At 48.4% G+C, this 17366-nt stretch overlaps 1 protein-coding gene across 4 annotated transcripts in view; it reads right to left on the bottom strand.

Annotated features, from left to right (window-relative positions):
* The window catches only part of CFDP1 (craniofacial development protein 1), a 126925-nt gene extending 110774 nt beyond the window's left edge, over positions 1-16151 (bottom strand). The window contains exons 1-4 of one of the 4 annotated variants that reach the window (XM_074969049.1): positions 15992-16151; positions 9784-9892; positions 8493-8733; positions 4688-4806 (exon numbers count right to left, since the gene is read on the bottom strand). In XM_074969049.1, coding sequence (XP_074825150.1) covers positions 4688-4806; positions 8493-8733; positions 9784-9892; positions 15992-16046 — 524 coding nt within the window. In that variant the 5' untranslated portion in view covers positions 16047-16151. The remainder of the gene's footprint in view (positions 1-4687; positions 4807-8492; positions 8734-9783; positions 9893-15991) is intronic. The other 3 variants (XM_074969051.1, XM_074969052.1, XM_074969053.1) reach the window with 3 other exon arrangements.
* Positions 16152-17366: the final 1215 nt, after the last annotated feature.

Genomic DNA, 17366 nt, shown 5'->3' with positions numbered 1-17366 from the left:
GACCGGCTCACTGTCTTTCCATATCGCTCATCACCCATAATTAAAAGCAATGTCACTGGGAGCAGTTTATCTATGTTTCCCTCTCCCTTCTTGGATAACACTGGGGTGTTATTGCTTGGGTTTGTCTCCCCCTGGTGGAGAATTCAATTCCATACGTTTTAATTTTTCATGAGGTTAGAAATCAGCATTTTGTCTTATTACGCAGAGTGACAATTCTGTTCTGTTGCCAACATCATTATCTTTACCAGGCCATAATCCAGCCAGCCATTATGCAAGTTTCACCAACCCAGGGCAGCCAATGCTCCTCAATACTAACTTCGGGCATTGCTAACATGCTTCTCACTGTGGCATCTAAGCATTCAAAATAAGGAGTAAGCGTCATCATTGTTGTCCCACTATGACCAAATGCCCCGCACTTCCTGACACATCATCCTGCAAGGTGGCTGAATTCCGTGGGGAAGGGGCTGGCAAGCCATTTGCCAGCATCCCTCATTGAGGGAAGGCCTAAGCAAAGTATCGAGTTTATCCTTGTGCTCTGAAGATGGCCAACGACTAAGCTCCACAGAAGGATGTTCCATCACTGTGCACGGAGAAACCTGCCCCCACTACCATTATCCCCATCCTCATTAATGCTTTAGATCAGGAATGGGCAAACTTTTTGGCCCAAGGGCCACATCGGGGTTGCGAAACGGTATGGAGGGCTGGGTAGGGAAGGCTGTGCCTCCGCAAACAGCCTGGCCCTCGCCCCCTATCCGTCCTCTCCCACTTCCTGCCCCCCAGACTGCCCCCCTCAGAACCCCCGACCCATCCAACCCCCCCTGCTCCTTGTCCCCTAACCACCACCCCCGGGACCCCACCCCGTATCCAACCCCCCTGCTACCTGTCCCCTGACTGCCCTGACCTGTATCCACACCCCCCGCCCCTGACAGGCCCCCAGATCCATCCAACCCCCCCCCGCCCCACTCCTTGTCCCCTGACCACCCCCTCCCGGGACTCCCATCCCTAACTGCCCCCCCTCAGGACACCACCCCCTATCCAACTCCCACCTGCTCCCTATCCCCCCCTCCCAGGACCCCCCCGGGACCCCACCCTGCTCCCTGTCTCCTGGTTTCTGCTCCCCTGAACCTCCTCCCCATCCAACTGCCCCCTGACTACCCCCTGGGACCTCCTGCCCCTTATCCAACCCATGCCCCCTTACCATGCAGCTCAGAGTGACAGGACAGGCTTATTGGAAAGCCTGGGAGGTGGGCGGGCACAAGCCGTGCTGCCCGCGCGGCTGCAAGAAAGGAGGGACAGCGGGGGAGGGGCCGGGGGCTAGCCTCCCCGGCTGGGAGCTCAGGGGCCAGGCAGGACGCTCCCGCGAGCCGGATGTGGCCCGTAGGCCGTAGTTTGCCCACCTTTGATTTAGATAATGGCATAGAGAGCACACTTACAAAGTCTGTGGACAATACCAAGCTGGGAGGGGTTGCAAGTGCTTTGAAGGATAGGATTAAAATTCAAAATGATCTGGACAAACTGGAGAAATGGTCTGAAGTAAACAGGATGAAATTCAAATAAGGACAAATGCAAAGTACTCTACTTAGGAAGGAACAATCAGTTGCACACATACAAAATGAGAAATGACTGCCTAGGAAGGAGTACTGCAGAATGGAGTACCACAGAGTACTGGGGGTTGTAGTGGATCACAAGCAAAATGTGCGTCAACAGTGTCACACTGTTCCACCAAAAAAAAAATAGTGAACATCCTTCTGGGATATATTAGCAGGAGTGTTGTAAGCAAGACATGAGAAGTAATTCTTCTGCTTTACTCTGCGCTGATTAGGCCTCAACAGGAGTATTGTTTCCAGTTGTGGGCACCACATTTCACGAAAGATGTGGACAGACTGGAAAGAGTCCAGAAAAGAGCAACAAAAATGATTAAAGGTCTAGAAAACACGACCTGTGAGGGACGATTGAAAAGAATGGGCTTATTTAGTCTGGAGAAGAGAAGACTGAGAAGGGACAAGATAACAGTTTTCAAGTACATAAAAGGTTGATACAAGGAGGAGGGTGAAAACCTGTTCTCGTTAACCTCTGAGGACAGGACAACAAGCAATGGGCTTAAATTGCAGCACCAGGGCAGTTTAGGTTGGACATTAGGAAAAACTTCCTAATTATCAGGGTAGTTAAGCACTGGAATAAACTGACGAGGGAGGTTGTGGAATCTCCATTATTGAAAATTTTTAAGAGCAGGTTAGACAATCACTTGTCAGGGACGGTCTAGATAATACTTAGTGCTGCCATGAGCGCAGGTGATTGGACTAGAAGATCTCTTGAGGCCCCTTCCAGTTCTATGATTCTATGAGCTTTGTCCTAAGCTCCCTCAACTGCAGCCTACTTGCTGATCCCAGCACTCTCACAGAGATGTGAAAGGAGACACAGTCCAAGAGATAGTCAGGCCTTTGCTCATGGAAGGCTTTGAAGAGAACCAGCTCCTCAAAGCACACCCAGTGTAAAACAACCCACTAGTCCAGCCCTAAGTCTGTCAGCTTTATAAGGGGGTTGGCTAGCAGCAAGGTGCTACTACCCCGGTGTCTTGTCTTTAACAAGACTTCATGTGTCACCTGATCCCCCTCTCTCTCACAGATCTTGGGAGACAGAGCAGTCCTCGCTTACAGACAGCCCCCCAACCTGAAGCAAATACTCACCAGCAACCACACACCAAAAACACTAACCCAGGAACCTATCCTTGCAACAAAGCCTGATGCCAACTCTGTCCACATATTTATTCAAGTGACACCATCATATGACCTAATCACATTAGCCATGCCATCAGGGGCTCGTTCACCTGCACATCTACCAATGTAATCTATGCCATCATGTGCCAGCAATGCCCCTCTGCCATGTACATTGGCCAAACCGGACAGTCTCTACGCAAAAGAATAAATGGACACAAATCTGACATCAGGAATCATAACATTCAAAAAACGGTAGAACACTTCAACCTCTCTGGACACTCAGTAACAGACTTAAAGGTGGCAATTTTGCAACAGAAAAGCTTCAAAAACAGACTCCAACAAGAAACTGCTGAGCTTGAATTAATATGCAAACTAGATACCATTAACTTGGGTTTGAACAGAGACTGGGAGTGGCTGGGTCATTACACATAATGAATCTATTTCCCCATGTTAAGTATCCTCACACCTTCTTGTCAACTGTCTAAATGGGCCATCTTGATTATCACTACAAAAGTTTTTTTCTCCTGCTGATATAGCTCATCTTAATTAATTAGCCTTACTCCACCGTTTCATGTTCTCTGTATGTGTATATATATATCTATCTTCTTACTATATGTTCCATTCTATGCATCTGATGAAGTGGGCTGTAGCCCACGAAAGCTTATGCTCAAATAAATTTGTTAGTCTCTAAGGTGCCACAAGTACTCCTTTCAGAGTAACAGCCGTGTTAATCTGTATTACAGGACAGGCCTAACAAAGAAAATAACAGAATGCCACTAGCCGTCACCTTCAGCCCCCAACTAAAACCCCTCCAACGCATTATTAAGGATCTACAACCTATCCTGAAGGATGACCCAACACTCTCACAAATCTTGGGAGACAGGCCAGTCCTTGCCTACAGACAGCCCCCCAACCTGAAGCAAATACTCACCAGCAACCACATACCACACAACAGAACCACTAACCCAGGAACCTATCCTTGCAACAAAGCCCGTTGCCAACTGTGCCCACATATCTATTCAGGGGACACCATCACAGGGCCTAATAACATCAGCCACACTATCAGAGGCTCGTTCACCTGCACATCCAACAATGTGATATATGCCATCGTGTGCCAGCAATGCCCCTCTGCCATGTACATTGGTCAAACTGGACAGTCTCTACGTAAAAGAATAAATGGACACAAATCAGATGTCAAGAATTATAACATTCATAAACCAGTCGGAGAACACTTCAATCTCTCTGGTCATGCGATTACAGACCTGAAAGTTGCGATATTACAACAAAAAAACTTCAAATCCAGACTCCAGCGAGAAACTGTTGAATTGGAATTAATTTGCAAACTGGATACAATTAACTTAGGCTTGAATAGAGACTGGGAGTGGCTAAGTCATTATGCAAGGTAACCTATTTCCCCTTGTTTTTCCTCTCCCCCCCCCGACGTTCTTGTTAAACCCTGGATTTGTGCTGGAAATGGCCCACCTTGATTATCATACACATTGTAAGGAGAGTGGTCACTTTAGATAAGCTATTACCAGCAGGAGAATGGGGTGGGAGGAGGTATTTTTTCATGCTTTGTGTGTATATAAAAAGATCTTCTACACTTTCCACAGTACGCATCCGATGAAGTGAGCTGTACCTCACGAAAGCTTATGCTCAAATAAATTGGTTAGTCTCTAAGGTGCCACAAGTACTCCTTTTCTTTTTACAAGTACTCCTGTTCTTTTTGCGGATACAGACTAACACGGCTGCTACTCTGAAATTAGAGCCACAGTGGACTGCAGTACAATTTGCATTACAAGAGTTGTCCATGGTCAGTTATGGAACTAGAACAGCACAGTGAGAACAGAAGGAACATCTAGCACTGTTCTGCACCACCAACATTTTAGCAGGAAGACAGATGTTCTAGCCACTCATTTTCCAAAGGCAACATACAATAACTTGGACATACCAGCTCAAGGCAAACTCACCTGACCTCTTCACCTGCAAAATCAAACACTTTGGTGATTGTCACTTTTGCCATGTCTTTTGGCTTCTCTGGCTCTTTTGCTTCTTCCTGGAGTTTGCTCGAACTCTTCTCTGCTGTAGTCTGAGAAACACAGCAATAACAAATCAAAGAAACTGAATCCTGCAGTGAGACCACCTAATTATGTCAAGTGGCCTACGGACCACCCCATCAGTCAGGTGGCACTGGCTTTACAGCTCAGATCCTGACTCCACTGGTCACTATCCAGAGCAAGTCACCCACAATAACGGCAAAGGAGATTAGTGGCTCAGCTGCCAGATTTAAATTCGCCACTTGGATTCTAACCCTCATTGCAGGGCCAGGATTAGAACCTCAAACTCTTCTGCACACCCAGCAGAAAAGCCCAAAGAATCCCAGGGCTGCCTTTTATGGGACCGAATGCAAAAACTAGCATCAGTATAAAGTTCAGAAATTAGGCAAGCATCTGGAAATTCCAAATTAAGCTTTCTACTACCAAATTACACTCACCTGTCCCATAACCTTTCATCAACTAAAAGCAATGTACTAAAGTTTGCTTTTAAACAGGAAAAACAAAGAGAAAATACATCTATACATAATGGTTACTTTCCTGTTGCAGTAGAGCTCTTGAGAATTTTCTGATGACTGATTTCTCATCCTTATATAAACACTGGTTTTTGCATTTAATTGCCTTAGCTAACTATTATAATTCATTTTAAAGAAGTCTCCAGATTGTTAGCTACCAGGTAGTGGGTCAGCTTCTGGTCAGGCACTTCCCCTAGTCAGGAACAACTGCAATTTACAATGGTGCACACAAATGACAACTGCAAACTTTTCAAGCACGCATGTAACACTTTGTTTTCTATCCACTGTACATGTGCCATACATTTAAAAGCAGACATGACTTTAAGAAATTCTAAACCAAGATTTCCCAAATCTAGCCCAGGCTCTATACTGAGAATTAACTGCATGCGGAACTTTCAAAGTCCAGTCATTTTTTAGCAATGAGCCTGCAAAAAAGCAGCGATCAGAATAGTGTATTTTTTTTTCACCATCTTATTTTTAAAACTATCCTGAATGTAAGAGACTCAAATGTTCAACAGGCACTACTTTACCTTTGGGGGGAGGACAAGCATGAAGATTTCAATCCAACTGGAGATTTTTTTTCTAAAAGTTATGAGCAAATGAAAACCAAGGATTATACAACTGAAGCCATTTTGGAGCCTTCAGATGCAGCTATATTCTGAAGGGTGGCTCTGTATAAATGGCCTTGTGGGGATCAGTGTTTAGGGTCTCTCAATGACTCCAGTGCACGTATGCTCAAGTTTACAAATGTTTTTTCTAGTTGCCAGCCCTGTACACTCACACTGGGATCTGAGAGTCAATCTGGGTTCCTTCCTCTCACTCACCACCACTTCTACTCAAGGTTCTGGGGGCAAACTGTGCCCTCACTGACTCCTGTTCATTCCTATTGTCTTCAAGTACATGAAAAAGTGATATTAGGAAAATAATGTATTTTAAGGATTTTTGTATTGCAATTTAGCAGCTGAAAGCCGGGGGAGCTAGCTCCATGCGACCAGCTACCAGTAAGTGCCAAACCACTTGGATTAGTCAATTTCATTATGTTAATAGTAGTTCTAGTTAGTTTCACATTCAGGTTCTTGTGCTGAAATGTTTACAACAAAGTATATCCTGACCAAAGGATCCAAGATCAATGGACTTTATAATGTCATACTTCTGCCATGGAGAGAAGGACAGTTGGGTCAGAGACTACACAACCAAGCAGTTTATGTTAAAAAGCACCACCCTGAAGAAAGGCAGCAGGGAGATTGTGATGGTGCCCCATGAAAATATGCTTATGAATATATATATATATATATGACATAACTGGAATATGTTTTATGCTACATATGCCCTGTAACATATCTATGTAAATGTTATGATCTACTGAATCTATTAATCCTATTTGTATGCATGTATCATTTTTGTATTCGACGTTATGAATACTGGCTTGATTTCTAGGCAGCCTTAGTAGAGCATTTATTTGGTCAGCTTCTTGAGAAAGGAATGTGCAAATTATGTACCCAATCAAGAAACACTTAAAGGGCAATGAATCTTGTAAGGCTCCAATCCACATAAGAAGTCTACCTGAGGACGTTCAAGGAAGCATGTGAACCACGGCTGCCACCTGTAAGTTCTGAATCAAGCATGGACAGGTGACTTGCTCATGTGACTCCAAAACTCCATCTTGGAGCTGAACTTTGCATAGCCTCTCCACCCCCAAGGATACTTGAAAGAAACTGGAACAAAGGACAATAGCTACAGGGGGTGTGAGTGATTGCTGGACCCAGACTAGAAGGAGTATAGTCTGTAAAAGGAAGCTTACTGGAATTCCTCTAAGGGTGAGGTTTTTATCTGTATTCAGAGTTCTTACTGTATTAGACATAGACTTGCGTGTTCTATTTTATTTTGCTTGGTAATTCACTTTGTTCTGTCTGTTATACTTGGAACCACTTAAATCCTACTTTCTGTATTTAATAAAATCACTTTTTACTTATTAATTAAGCCAGAGTATGTATTAATACCTGGGGGGGGTGCAAACAGCTGCGTATATCTATCAGTGTTACAGAGGGCAAACAAGCATATAAGCTTTATACAGGGTAAAACAGATTTATTTGGGGTTTGGACCCCACTGGGAGTTGGGCATCTGAGTGTCAAAGACAGGAACATTTCTTAAGCTGTTTTCAGTTAAGTCTGCAGCTTTGGGGCATGTGGTTCAGACCCTGGGTCTGTGCTGGAGCAGACTGGCGTGTCTGGCTCAACAAGACAAGGTGCTGACACCAAACTGACAGGAAAAGCAGGGGCAGAAGTATTCTTGGCACATCAGGTGGGAGCCCCAGGGGTTTCTGTGATCCAACCCATCACAGAGATGAGATCCCCTTTCATTCAGAGTGACAATCCAAACATGTGGCATCTTCAGGACACCCTAGATTGCAGGGGGAAGTGAAGGATATTGGTATGTTTTACACCCAGGGCCAGCTCCAGGCACCAACTTTCCAAGCAGGTGCTTGGGGCGGCATTGAGAATGGGGCAGCAGTCTGTGTCCCGCGGCAGCTTTTGGAGGCTCTTCGGGGGGGGGGGGGGGGGTGGAGGGGGCGGCAAGTCAGTGGCAGCTCTGCCCCTGTTGCGGCAGCAGCAATTTGGCACCAACTGCTTGAGGAGGCAAAATTGGTAGAGCCGTCCCTGTTTACACCCTGTATTTCCCCTCCTCCTAATCTTCCCTTTTTGAAATGCACACATAACCAAAGAGGAACAGTGCTGCACTAGAAGTATTCATGCAAATTACACTTGCCATCTGCAGCTGTATGCAGCCCACGGTAGAAGGAGTCAACCTGCCCAACATTTAACAGGAACCTGACAAGCCATTGGCAGCTGGCAGCTCCAGTTCCCCTCCTTCCCATGCTGGACCAGACCGTCCCATCCCACCACCATACAGAAGGGTTTAGCCAGGACTTCACAACTCTTAGCCAGTGCAACAGGCTAGATGGAGCGTCCATGCCAAAGCCAGTGAGGAGATAGGCCTTGTACCTTGTGACAAGAGCTCAACCCCATTTCTGACACCCATGCCTTGCAAGGCCACATTCGGGATAGGAGGAATCCATTGTTTTGCTGTTCAACCCAACACTCAATACTAACTACAACTATTCATCACCATCTGCAGATTTTAACCCTCTGGATTCTTTCCCCCACTCCATATAATAAAAACTGCCCCAGCCAGGTTTCTCCATTACCTTATTAGTCTGTGGACTGGTCAGCTGAGCAGCAGCCGGTGCTTTAGATTTCTGCCCCACATCACTGAGGAAACTGGCCCACAGAGCATCCTCTTTCTTCTTTTTCTCCTCCTCCTCCGCTCTGCTTCCTTTCACCTGCCTTAGACTGTCGGCCTCCTCTTTTTCCTCACTGTCACTTTGTTGATCCTTTGATTCCTCTCTTTCCCCTGGCACTAACAAGAGGCCTCCTCTCTCCCTTTTCCTGGGAACAGATGACAACAGAAATGCTGAGATAGGGCAAAGCCTCACCAGTAGAAACATGAGCATGGGTGAAGTGACTTAACGATTCTGTATTTACAGACTGCTGGATTCTAACCATGAGGCTTCCATTTACCTTCAAGGGGAGACACTGAGCCAGAACCCCACACTGGTCAGAAAGTTGAAGGGCAAGATTCAGAGAATCTCTTTAAATGCTCCATTATATGGCAAAAGCCGATGCTACAAAGGCTGGAAAACTTGGGTAAGGAAGTTAGCATTCTAGAGCAGTGGTTCTCAACCATGCGTACCCCTGGGAGTATGCAGAAGTCTTCCAGGGAGTACATCAACTCATCTAGAGATTTGCCTAGTTTTACAGCAGGCTACATAAAAAGCACTAGTGAGTATTAACTAAAAAAAGCACTAGTCAGTACTAACTAAAATTTCATACAATGACCTATTTACACTGCTCTCTATACCATACACTAAAATGTAAGTACAATATTTATATTCCAACTGATTTCTTTTATAATTATATGGCAAAAATGAGAAAGTCAGCAATTTTTCAGTAATAGTGTCATGTGACACTTTTGTATTTTTATGTCTGATTTTGTAAGCAAGTAGTTTTTAAGTGAGGTGAAACTTGGGGTACAGAAGATAAATCAGCGTCCTGAAAGGGGTACAGTAGTCTGGAAACGTTGAGAGCCACTGTTCTAGAGGAAAGAGCCTGGACCTGGAAGTCAGGAACTGGGCTCTATTCCTGGCTCTGACACTGACTTCCAGCATGGCCTAGGGCGAATCATCTAACCTCTGTCTCTACATCTGTCTGAAGAACAGAGATAATGCTCTTTTAGAATCTTCCCTTATAAGTTTGGCACTTTTTGTACTGTCTCTGCAGGTAACCTTTAATACTAACCAAAGAGCAAAGCTTAAACTACACTGCATTTTCATAACTGAAGTGAGGGAGGGCGATTGCAGCTGATGCCAGTGGCTTAGCAATGAAGCCACTGACAGACCAGTTATGATCCCATTAAGGTGGGATGGATTTGGCATTTACCTGCACACAGTGCCTTTGGAACTTTTTTTGCCTTTTTCTTTGTATGGTTTCTCCTCATCCTCGTCTTCCTTGACCAACTCGCTCACATCATCTTCACTGTACTCCTCACCTGGAACCACACAGCAGCAGGACCCATAATCACCCAAGAAACAAAGGAAAACAAAGACGATTCTGCTCTTGCCACAGGAAAAAATGATTTCAAACAACCCATTTGCCAAAATTAGAATCATAAGTATATGGCACATCCAAGTCTTGCCAGTGGAACCTTCTCCTTGGCCTGCCCACTGAAAGCATGCTGGTGAAACAAGCTATAGGCATACTGTGTTCAAAGGCTTCCTTATAAGTCAGGCTTCAGAGGGAAGTGCTCATGCCACTTGTTTGTCTTAACCTGTTAGGACTTGTCTTTTAGACTCTGACATTTACTCTGTTTGCACAGCACCTAGCAGAATTGGGCCTCAGCCTAGTTGGCCTATGTGATAATCAATGTCCAGACACACAAAGGTGAGAACAGAAAGTTTAAATCCAAAACATAAGCCATTAAACCGACTGGTTGCATACTTCGTCATATTATATAAATACATCAAGTAAGATCTCTTATGAGAGTTTGGAAAGTTCTAACCTAATAGTCATTATTAGATACGTAAACAGACCATTGTGATTAATTTACATATTTATGTATATAGAAAACTGGACTCATAAGCTTCAGCTGCAAATCACAGCAAAGTGGAGTAGCAGTCAAGCAGGGAGGAGCACCTCCCAAACAAGTTGTTTACATTAAACCACCTGCAAATACCCATTCATTATCCAGCCCAGGAAAAGACAATGATGGACCATTTGAGTTAATGGAAAGACAATGAGACATCCTCAGGTATCATGTCAAGAGGGAATTTCCCCAATCTGAATAACCATGAGTCAATCATAATCTAGGCATGTCTACACTACAAAATTAAGTTGATCTAATTTACATCGGCATACAGCCGCTGCAGTAATTACATCTGCTGTGCGTGCCTACACTTTCCTCATTGTGTTGGTGGTGTATGTCAATTGTACTGTCACAGTGTGGGGCATTGTGGGATGGCTTCTGAAAGCCAGTAACAGTCGATGTAAGCAACACAGTGTCTACACTGACACTGTGTCGACCTAACTACACCAACCTTGACTCTAAATCGCTCGTGGAGGAGTTAAGTCAGTGGTGTGAGTCAGTTATGTCGGTGGGAGTAAAATTTTAGTGTAGATACTTCCAGAGTTAGGTTGATGTAAACTGCCTTTGTTGACCTAACTCTGTAGTGTAGACCAGACCCAGGAGAATTAAACAAAGGAAAAAGCCTTTTAAAAAGAGGCTTGGAAGGGAGGCTGATCATCTAGAAACTGAGGCACAGCTTCTCAACGGGAAGCTACCCATGAACCTGAGATCCCCCCTACAGCTTAGTGGGAGCGCCAGAAAGCTATTAAAAGACAATAGGTAACTTGTATTAGACAAGGGATTCTATCCAATAGAAAAGTATAAAGCCTGAGGGTTGCATCTATATGTTTATTTTCTTTATAACTTGTGCATGTTTGCTTTCCCTAACTAGTTCATCTTGGAGTCTGTAGGTTTTCTACTCAATAAACTTTAAAAAGAAAAAAGAAAAGGAGTACTTGTGGCACCTTAGAGACTAACCAGTTTATTTGAGCATGAGCTTTCGTGAGCTACAGCTCACTTCATCGGATGCATAGCATATCGTGGAAACTGCAGAAGACATTATATACACACAGAGACCATGAAACAAAACTTCCTCCCACCCCACTCTCCTGCTGGTAAAGTGGAGAGTGGGGTGGGAGGAAGTTTTGTTTCATGGTCTCTGTGTGTATATAATGTCTTCTGCAGTTTCCACGATATGCTATGCATCCGATGAAGTGAGCTGTAGCTCACGAAAGCTCATGCTCAAATAAACTGGTTAGTCTCTAAGGTGCCACAAGTACTCCTTTTCTTTTTACGAATACAGACTAACACGGCTGTTACTCTGAAACCTGTCAATAAACTTTGACTCCCTCAGGGAACTGATGGGCAGGATCCCCTGGGAGAATAACATGGGGGGGGGAAAGGAGTCCTGGAGAGCTGGCTGTATTTTAAAGAATCCTTATTGAGGTTGCAGGAACACACCATCCCGATGTGTAGAAAGAATAGTAAATATGGCAGGCAACCAGCTTGGCTTCACAGTGAAATCCTTGCTGATCTTAAACACAAAAAAGAAGCTTACAAGAAGTGGAAGATTGGACAAATGACCAGGGAAGAGTATAAAAATATTGCTCAGGCATGCAGGAGTGAAATCAGGAAGGCCAAATCACACTTGGAGTTGCAGCTAGCAAGGGATGTTAAGAGTAACAAGAAGGGTTTCTTCAGGTATGTTAGCAACAAGAAGGTGGTCAGGGAAAGTGTGGGCCCCTTACTGAATGAGGGAGGCAACCTCGTGACAGAGGATGTGGAAAAAGCTAATGTACTCAATGCTTTTTTTGCCTCTGTCTTCACGAACAAGGTCAGCTCCCAGACTACTGCACTGGGCAGCCCAGCATGGGGAGGAGGTGACCAGCCCTCTGTGGAGAAAGAAGTGGTTCGGGACTATTTAGAAAAGCTGGACGAGCACAAGTCCATGGGGCCGGATGCACTGCATCCGAGGGTGCTAAAGGAGTTGGCGGATGTGATGGCAGAGCCATTGGCCATTATGTTTGAAAACTCATGGCGATTGGGGGAGGTCCCGGATGACTGGAAAAAGGCTAATGTAGGGCCCATCTTTAAAAAAGGGAAGGAGGAGGATCCGGGGAACTACAGGCCAGTCAGCCTCACCTCAGTCCCTGGAAAAATCATGGAGCAGGTCCTCAAGGAATCAATTCTGAAGTTTCCTTAGAGGAAAGGAAAGTGATCAGGAACAGTCAGCATGGATTCACCAAGGGCAAGTCATGCCCGACTAACCTAATTGCCTTCTATGATGAGATAACTGGCTCTGTGAATGAGGGGAAAGCAAGTGGACGTGTTATTCCTTGACTTTAGCAAAGCTTTTGATATGGTCTCCCACAGTATTCTTGCGAGCAAGTTCAAGAAGTATGGGCTGGATGAATGGACTATAAGGTGGATAGAAAGCTGGATAGATAATCGGGCTCAGAGGGTAGCGATCAATGGCTCCATGTCTAGTTGGCAGCCGGTATCAAGCAGAGTGCCCCAAGGGTCAGTCCTGGGGCCGATTTTGCTCAAAATCTTCATTAATGATCTAGAGGATGGTGTGGATTGCAACCTCAGCAAGTCTGCAGATGACACTAAACTGGGAGGAGTGGTAGATATGCTGGAGGGTAGGGATAGGATACAGAGGGCCCTAGACAAATTAGAGGACTGAGCCAAAAGAAATCTGATGAGGTTCAACAAGGAAAAGTGCAGAGTCCTGCACTTAGGACAGAAGAATCCCATGCACTGCTACAGACTAGGGACCGAATGGCTAGGCAGCAGTTCTGCAGAAAAGGACCTAGGGATTACAGTGGCAAGACGCTGGATATGAGTCAACAGCGTGCCCTTGTTGCCAAGAAGGCTAATGGCATTTTGGACTGTATAAGTAGGAGCACTGCAAGCAGATCGAGGGACGTGATCATTCCCCTCTATTCGGCATTGGTGAGGCCTCAACTGGAGTACTGTGTCCAGTTTTGGGCCCCACACTACAAGAAGGATGTGGAAAAATTGGAATGAGTCCAGCAGAGGGCAACAAAAATGACTATGGGTCTGGAACACATGACTTATGAGGAGAGGCTGAGGGAACTGGGATTATTTAGTCTGCAGAAGAGAAGAATGAGGGGGGATCTGATAGCTGCTTTCAACTACCTGAAAGGGGGTTCCAAAGAGGATGAATCTAGACTGTTCTCAGTGGTAGCAGATGACAGAACGAAGAGTAATGGTCTCAAGTTGCAGTGGGAGAGGTTTAGGTTGGATATTAGGAAAAACTTTTTCACTAGGAGGGTGGTGAAGCACTGGAATGCATTACCTAGGGAGGTGGTGGAATCTCCTTCCTTAGATATTTTAAGGTCAGGCTTGACAAAGCCCTGGCTCGGATGATTTAGTTGGGGATTGGTCCTACTTTGAGCAGGGGGTTGGACTAGATGACCTCCTGAGGTCCCTTCCAACCCTGATATTCTATGATTCTATAAACTTTTGGTTTTAATTTTATCCCATGCAGGTTCTGGTGTGCAAACTGTGTGAAGCGTATACACCAAAATGAACTGATAACTGGAGGGCTGGTTTCACACCTTCAGAACTGATGAATCACAGGAGAATGGTCTGAGTATCTGGTAATTAAGAACTCTTGGAAGATGGATTTGGGGAGACTCCAAGCTGTTGGGGTCACCCTGCCAGAAGTAACGAGATTGGTGAGGACCAAGGTGAGACCATATGCTTAAAGTCAGGGATCTGAACCATAGCCGCACGGCACCAAGGCATCTCCAAGTTACAGGGCAGGGGGTGACAGACATCTTATCAGTATGGATGATCCCTAAAACATCAGCTTATTTGGCGCTACCACAATATAAATGCTGATGCACATGGAGACTAGTTCACCTTGGAGTTGCAGGTGATGCTCTGCACGCTGTTTGCAGATCTCATTATTGGTGTACACCCTCACTCTGCACAATCTGAGCTTTTGTTTTTAAAAAAGTAAGTTTCTAGCCACTATGGTTGCCAAGAAATCCTTCCGGATGTGAACCAAGTGTAATGATGCAGTGATACCTGCCTGAGTCCGCAGACAAGACTACCTCTACTTGTGCTCAGAGCTTCCTTGGGCAACTGCAGAATGAAACTGACTCATAGAGGCTATTCAGAATGCCCTGGGCAACAATGAAAACTGACCAGAAACAAGCCAATTTCACTCTGCAGCTGCTCTGAAGAGTTATGACCAGCAACAAAGAGAGGTGCTGAAGGCAATAACTGTAGGACTAAAAAATCTGAGGCTGGCCAAGAACAGAGCAACAGAACAACACCCTTTACAGCAGCCAGGAGTCCATCTGGCCCTCCTCGGCTACCAGCAAGAGCTCTGGGCCACGGTTTGGGATTGTGACAGGGCTCATGTGGCTTCTTGAACACAACGAACTACTGGCCTCCTTTATAAAGCTCTCCGGGATCTACCCACGAGAAGGCCTGGATAAGATCTAAGTTATTGTTATTACTCCAGCAAAAGCTGCCCTCGGGGCCCCCAGTACAGCCCCCACAGCCTCCCAATGCGCCCCCGACTCTCCTCCCTCTGCCATCACAGCCCCCAATGCCCCAGCGCAGCCCCCCCACCCCTCCCTCTGCCATCATAGCCCCCAATGCCCCAGCGCAGCCCCCCAATGCCCCTCCCTCTGCCATCACAGCTCCCAATGCCCCAGCACAGCCCCCCCACCCCCCCTGCCATCGTAGCCCCCAATGCCCCAGCGCACCCCCCCCACGCCCCTCTCTCTGCCATCACAGCCCCCAATGCCCCAGCGCAGCCCCCCCACCCCTCCCTCTGCCATCCTAGCCCCCAATGCCCCAGCGCAGCCCCCCCACCCCTCCCTCTGCCATCACAGCCCCCAATGCCCCAGCGCAGCCCCCCACGCCCCTCCCTCTGTCATCCTAGCCCCCAATGCCCCAGCGCAGCCCCTCCACCCCTCCCTCTGCCATCGTAGCCCCCAATGCCCCAGCGCAGCCCCCCAATGCCCCTCCCTCTGCCATCACAGCCCCCAATGCCCCAGCACAGCCCCCCCGCCCCTCCCTCTGCCATCGTAGCCCCCAATGCCCAGCGCATCCCCCCCACGCCCCTCTCTCTGCATCACAGCCCCCAATGTCCCAGCGCAGCCCCCCCTCCCCTCCCTCTGCCATCACAGCCCCCAATGCCCCAGCACAGCCCCCCCACCCCCCCTCTGCCATCACAGCCCCCAATGCCCCAGCGCAGCCCCCCAATGCCCCTCCCTCTGCCAGCGCAGCCCCCCCACCCCTCCCTCTGCCATCCTAGCCCCCAATGCCCCAGCGCAGCCCCCCCACCCCTCCCTCTGCCATCCTAGCCCCCAATGCCCCAGCGCAGCCCCCCCACCCCTCCCTCTGCCATCCTAGCCCCCAATGCCCCAGCGCAGCCCCCCCACCCCTCCCTCTGCCATCCTAGCCCCTAATGCATGCCCCTCCCCCACCAGCGCAGCTCCCCAAGGCCGGGGCGCTGTGCGCGGAGGCTCCCCACCCCACCTGAGGGCACATAGTCCTCGTCTTCGGCGGAGGAATACTCCTCCGAGGCCGACATGCTGACGGCCGGCGCCGCCGGTTCCAAGCTAGCCACTCAGCACCAGAGAGACGTGACAACGCGGGCTAGAGCGCCCTCCGCGATTCGCGCCCAAGCTACAGAATCAAGGGGGACCGGCTAGAGCGCCCTCCGGCGCTCGCGGCCGTGGGAGAGGTACCATACAGCCACGCGTTGGAACGCTTAGAGCGCCCTCTTGCGATTGGGGGCACCATAGAGCTGGGGGGCTAGAGCGTCTCGAGGGGCACTTGGAGGGACGGAACATCCGGCGATAGCGGGATGCGGAAATGGCTTTTCCGCTGGGCGGCGCTCTGTCCGAAAGAAGCACCGGGCGGCTGCTGGGACCAATACGTCCTAGCATGTGTTGCGCCGGCCGCCCTGCCCCCGTCGGCACCGTACATCTGTGAGGGCTGTAGTTCCTAGGGACTCGTCAGCCCTGACAGCTGTGCACTTTCCTGTGAGCCGGACGCCTGGGTTCTGTGCCCAGCTCCGGGAAGGGGGTGGGGTCCGGTGGATTAAAGCAGGTGGCCGTGAGCCGGACGCCTGGGTTCTGTGCCCAGCTCCGGGAAGGGGGTGGGGTCCGGTGGATTAAAGCAGGTGGCCGTGAGCCGGACGCCTGGGTTCTGTGCCCAGCTCTGTCGCTGACTCCTTCAGAGGCTATGGGCAGGTGACTTTGCCTCTCCGCTCCTGTTTCCTTTGGGAATAATGACACTGGCCCACCTTGCTAAAGGGGCCTGAGGTTGAATTAGCCACTGTCTCTGCAGTTGCCGCTCGGCAAGAGCCGCACCATTCAGACAGTCTGTTTCCAAGCCGCGATTGTACAAATGCTCGTAGGCTGATAACACACACAGGGCCCCGCGCCAGCCAGCTCTGCTGCTCCCCTTATTGCCTTAAAAATAGGTGGCCAGTTAATTACCTGCCCTACCCTCCTCCCCGGGCAGCACTTGGGCGGGGGTGGCCAGGCCCTGGGCTGAGAGGAGCTGTGAGCCCGCTCCCGCCCCGCTCTCCGCTCACGTCTGCAGCGGAGGGAGGCGCCGGTCAAAGCTGGAGGACCCGCGGGGCCAGGTCTGCGGACAGTGCCTGCAGCCTGAGGCCCCACGCGGCCGATCGGCTCTGTAGCGCTGCCACCAAGCGGGGCAGGGCCCCCCCCCGGCGTGGAGCAGCTTCTGAGACACAGAGCTGGTGCGGCGCCCTCCGCCCGCGGGGGGCGCACTTGCGCTTGCGAGAGTGTCAGGGCGGGAGGCGTAGCCGAGCGGCGTCCCACCCCTCTAGGCACAGTGGGGTAATGGGCAGAGGCCCTTGTCTGTCATGATGAGAGGCGGG

This window comes from Natator depressus, chromosome 12 (genome assembly GCF_965152275.1).
Source record: "Natator depressus isolate rNatDep1 chromosome 12, rNatDep2.hap1, whole genome shotgun sequence".
Classification (NCBI taxonomy): domain Eukaryota; kingdom Metazoa; phylum Chordata; order Testudines; family Cheloniidae; genus Natator; species Natator depressus.
Note: the sequence above shows the minus strand (reverse complement) of the source record. Positions and strands in the feature narration are given on the sequence as shown.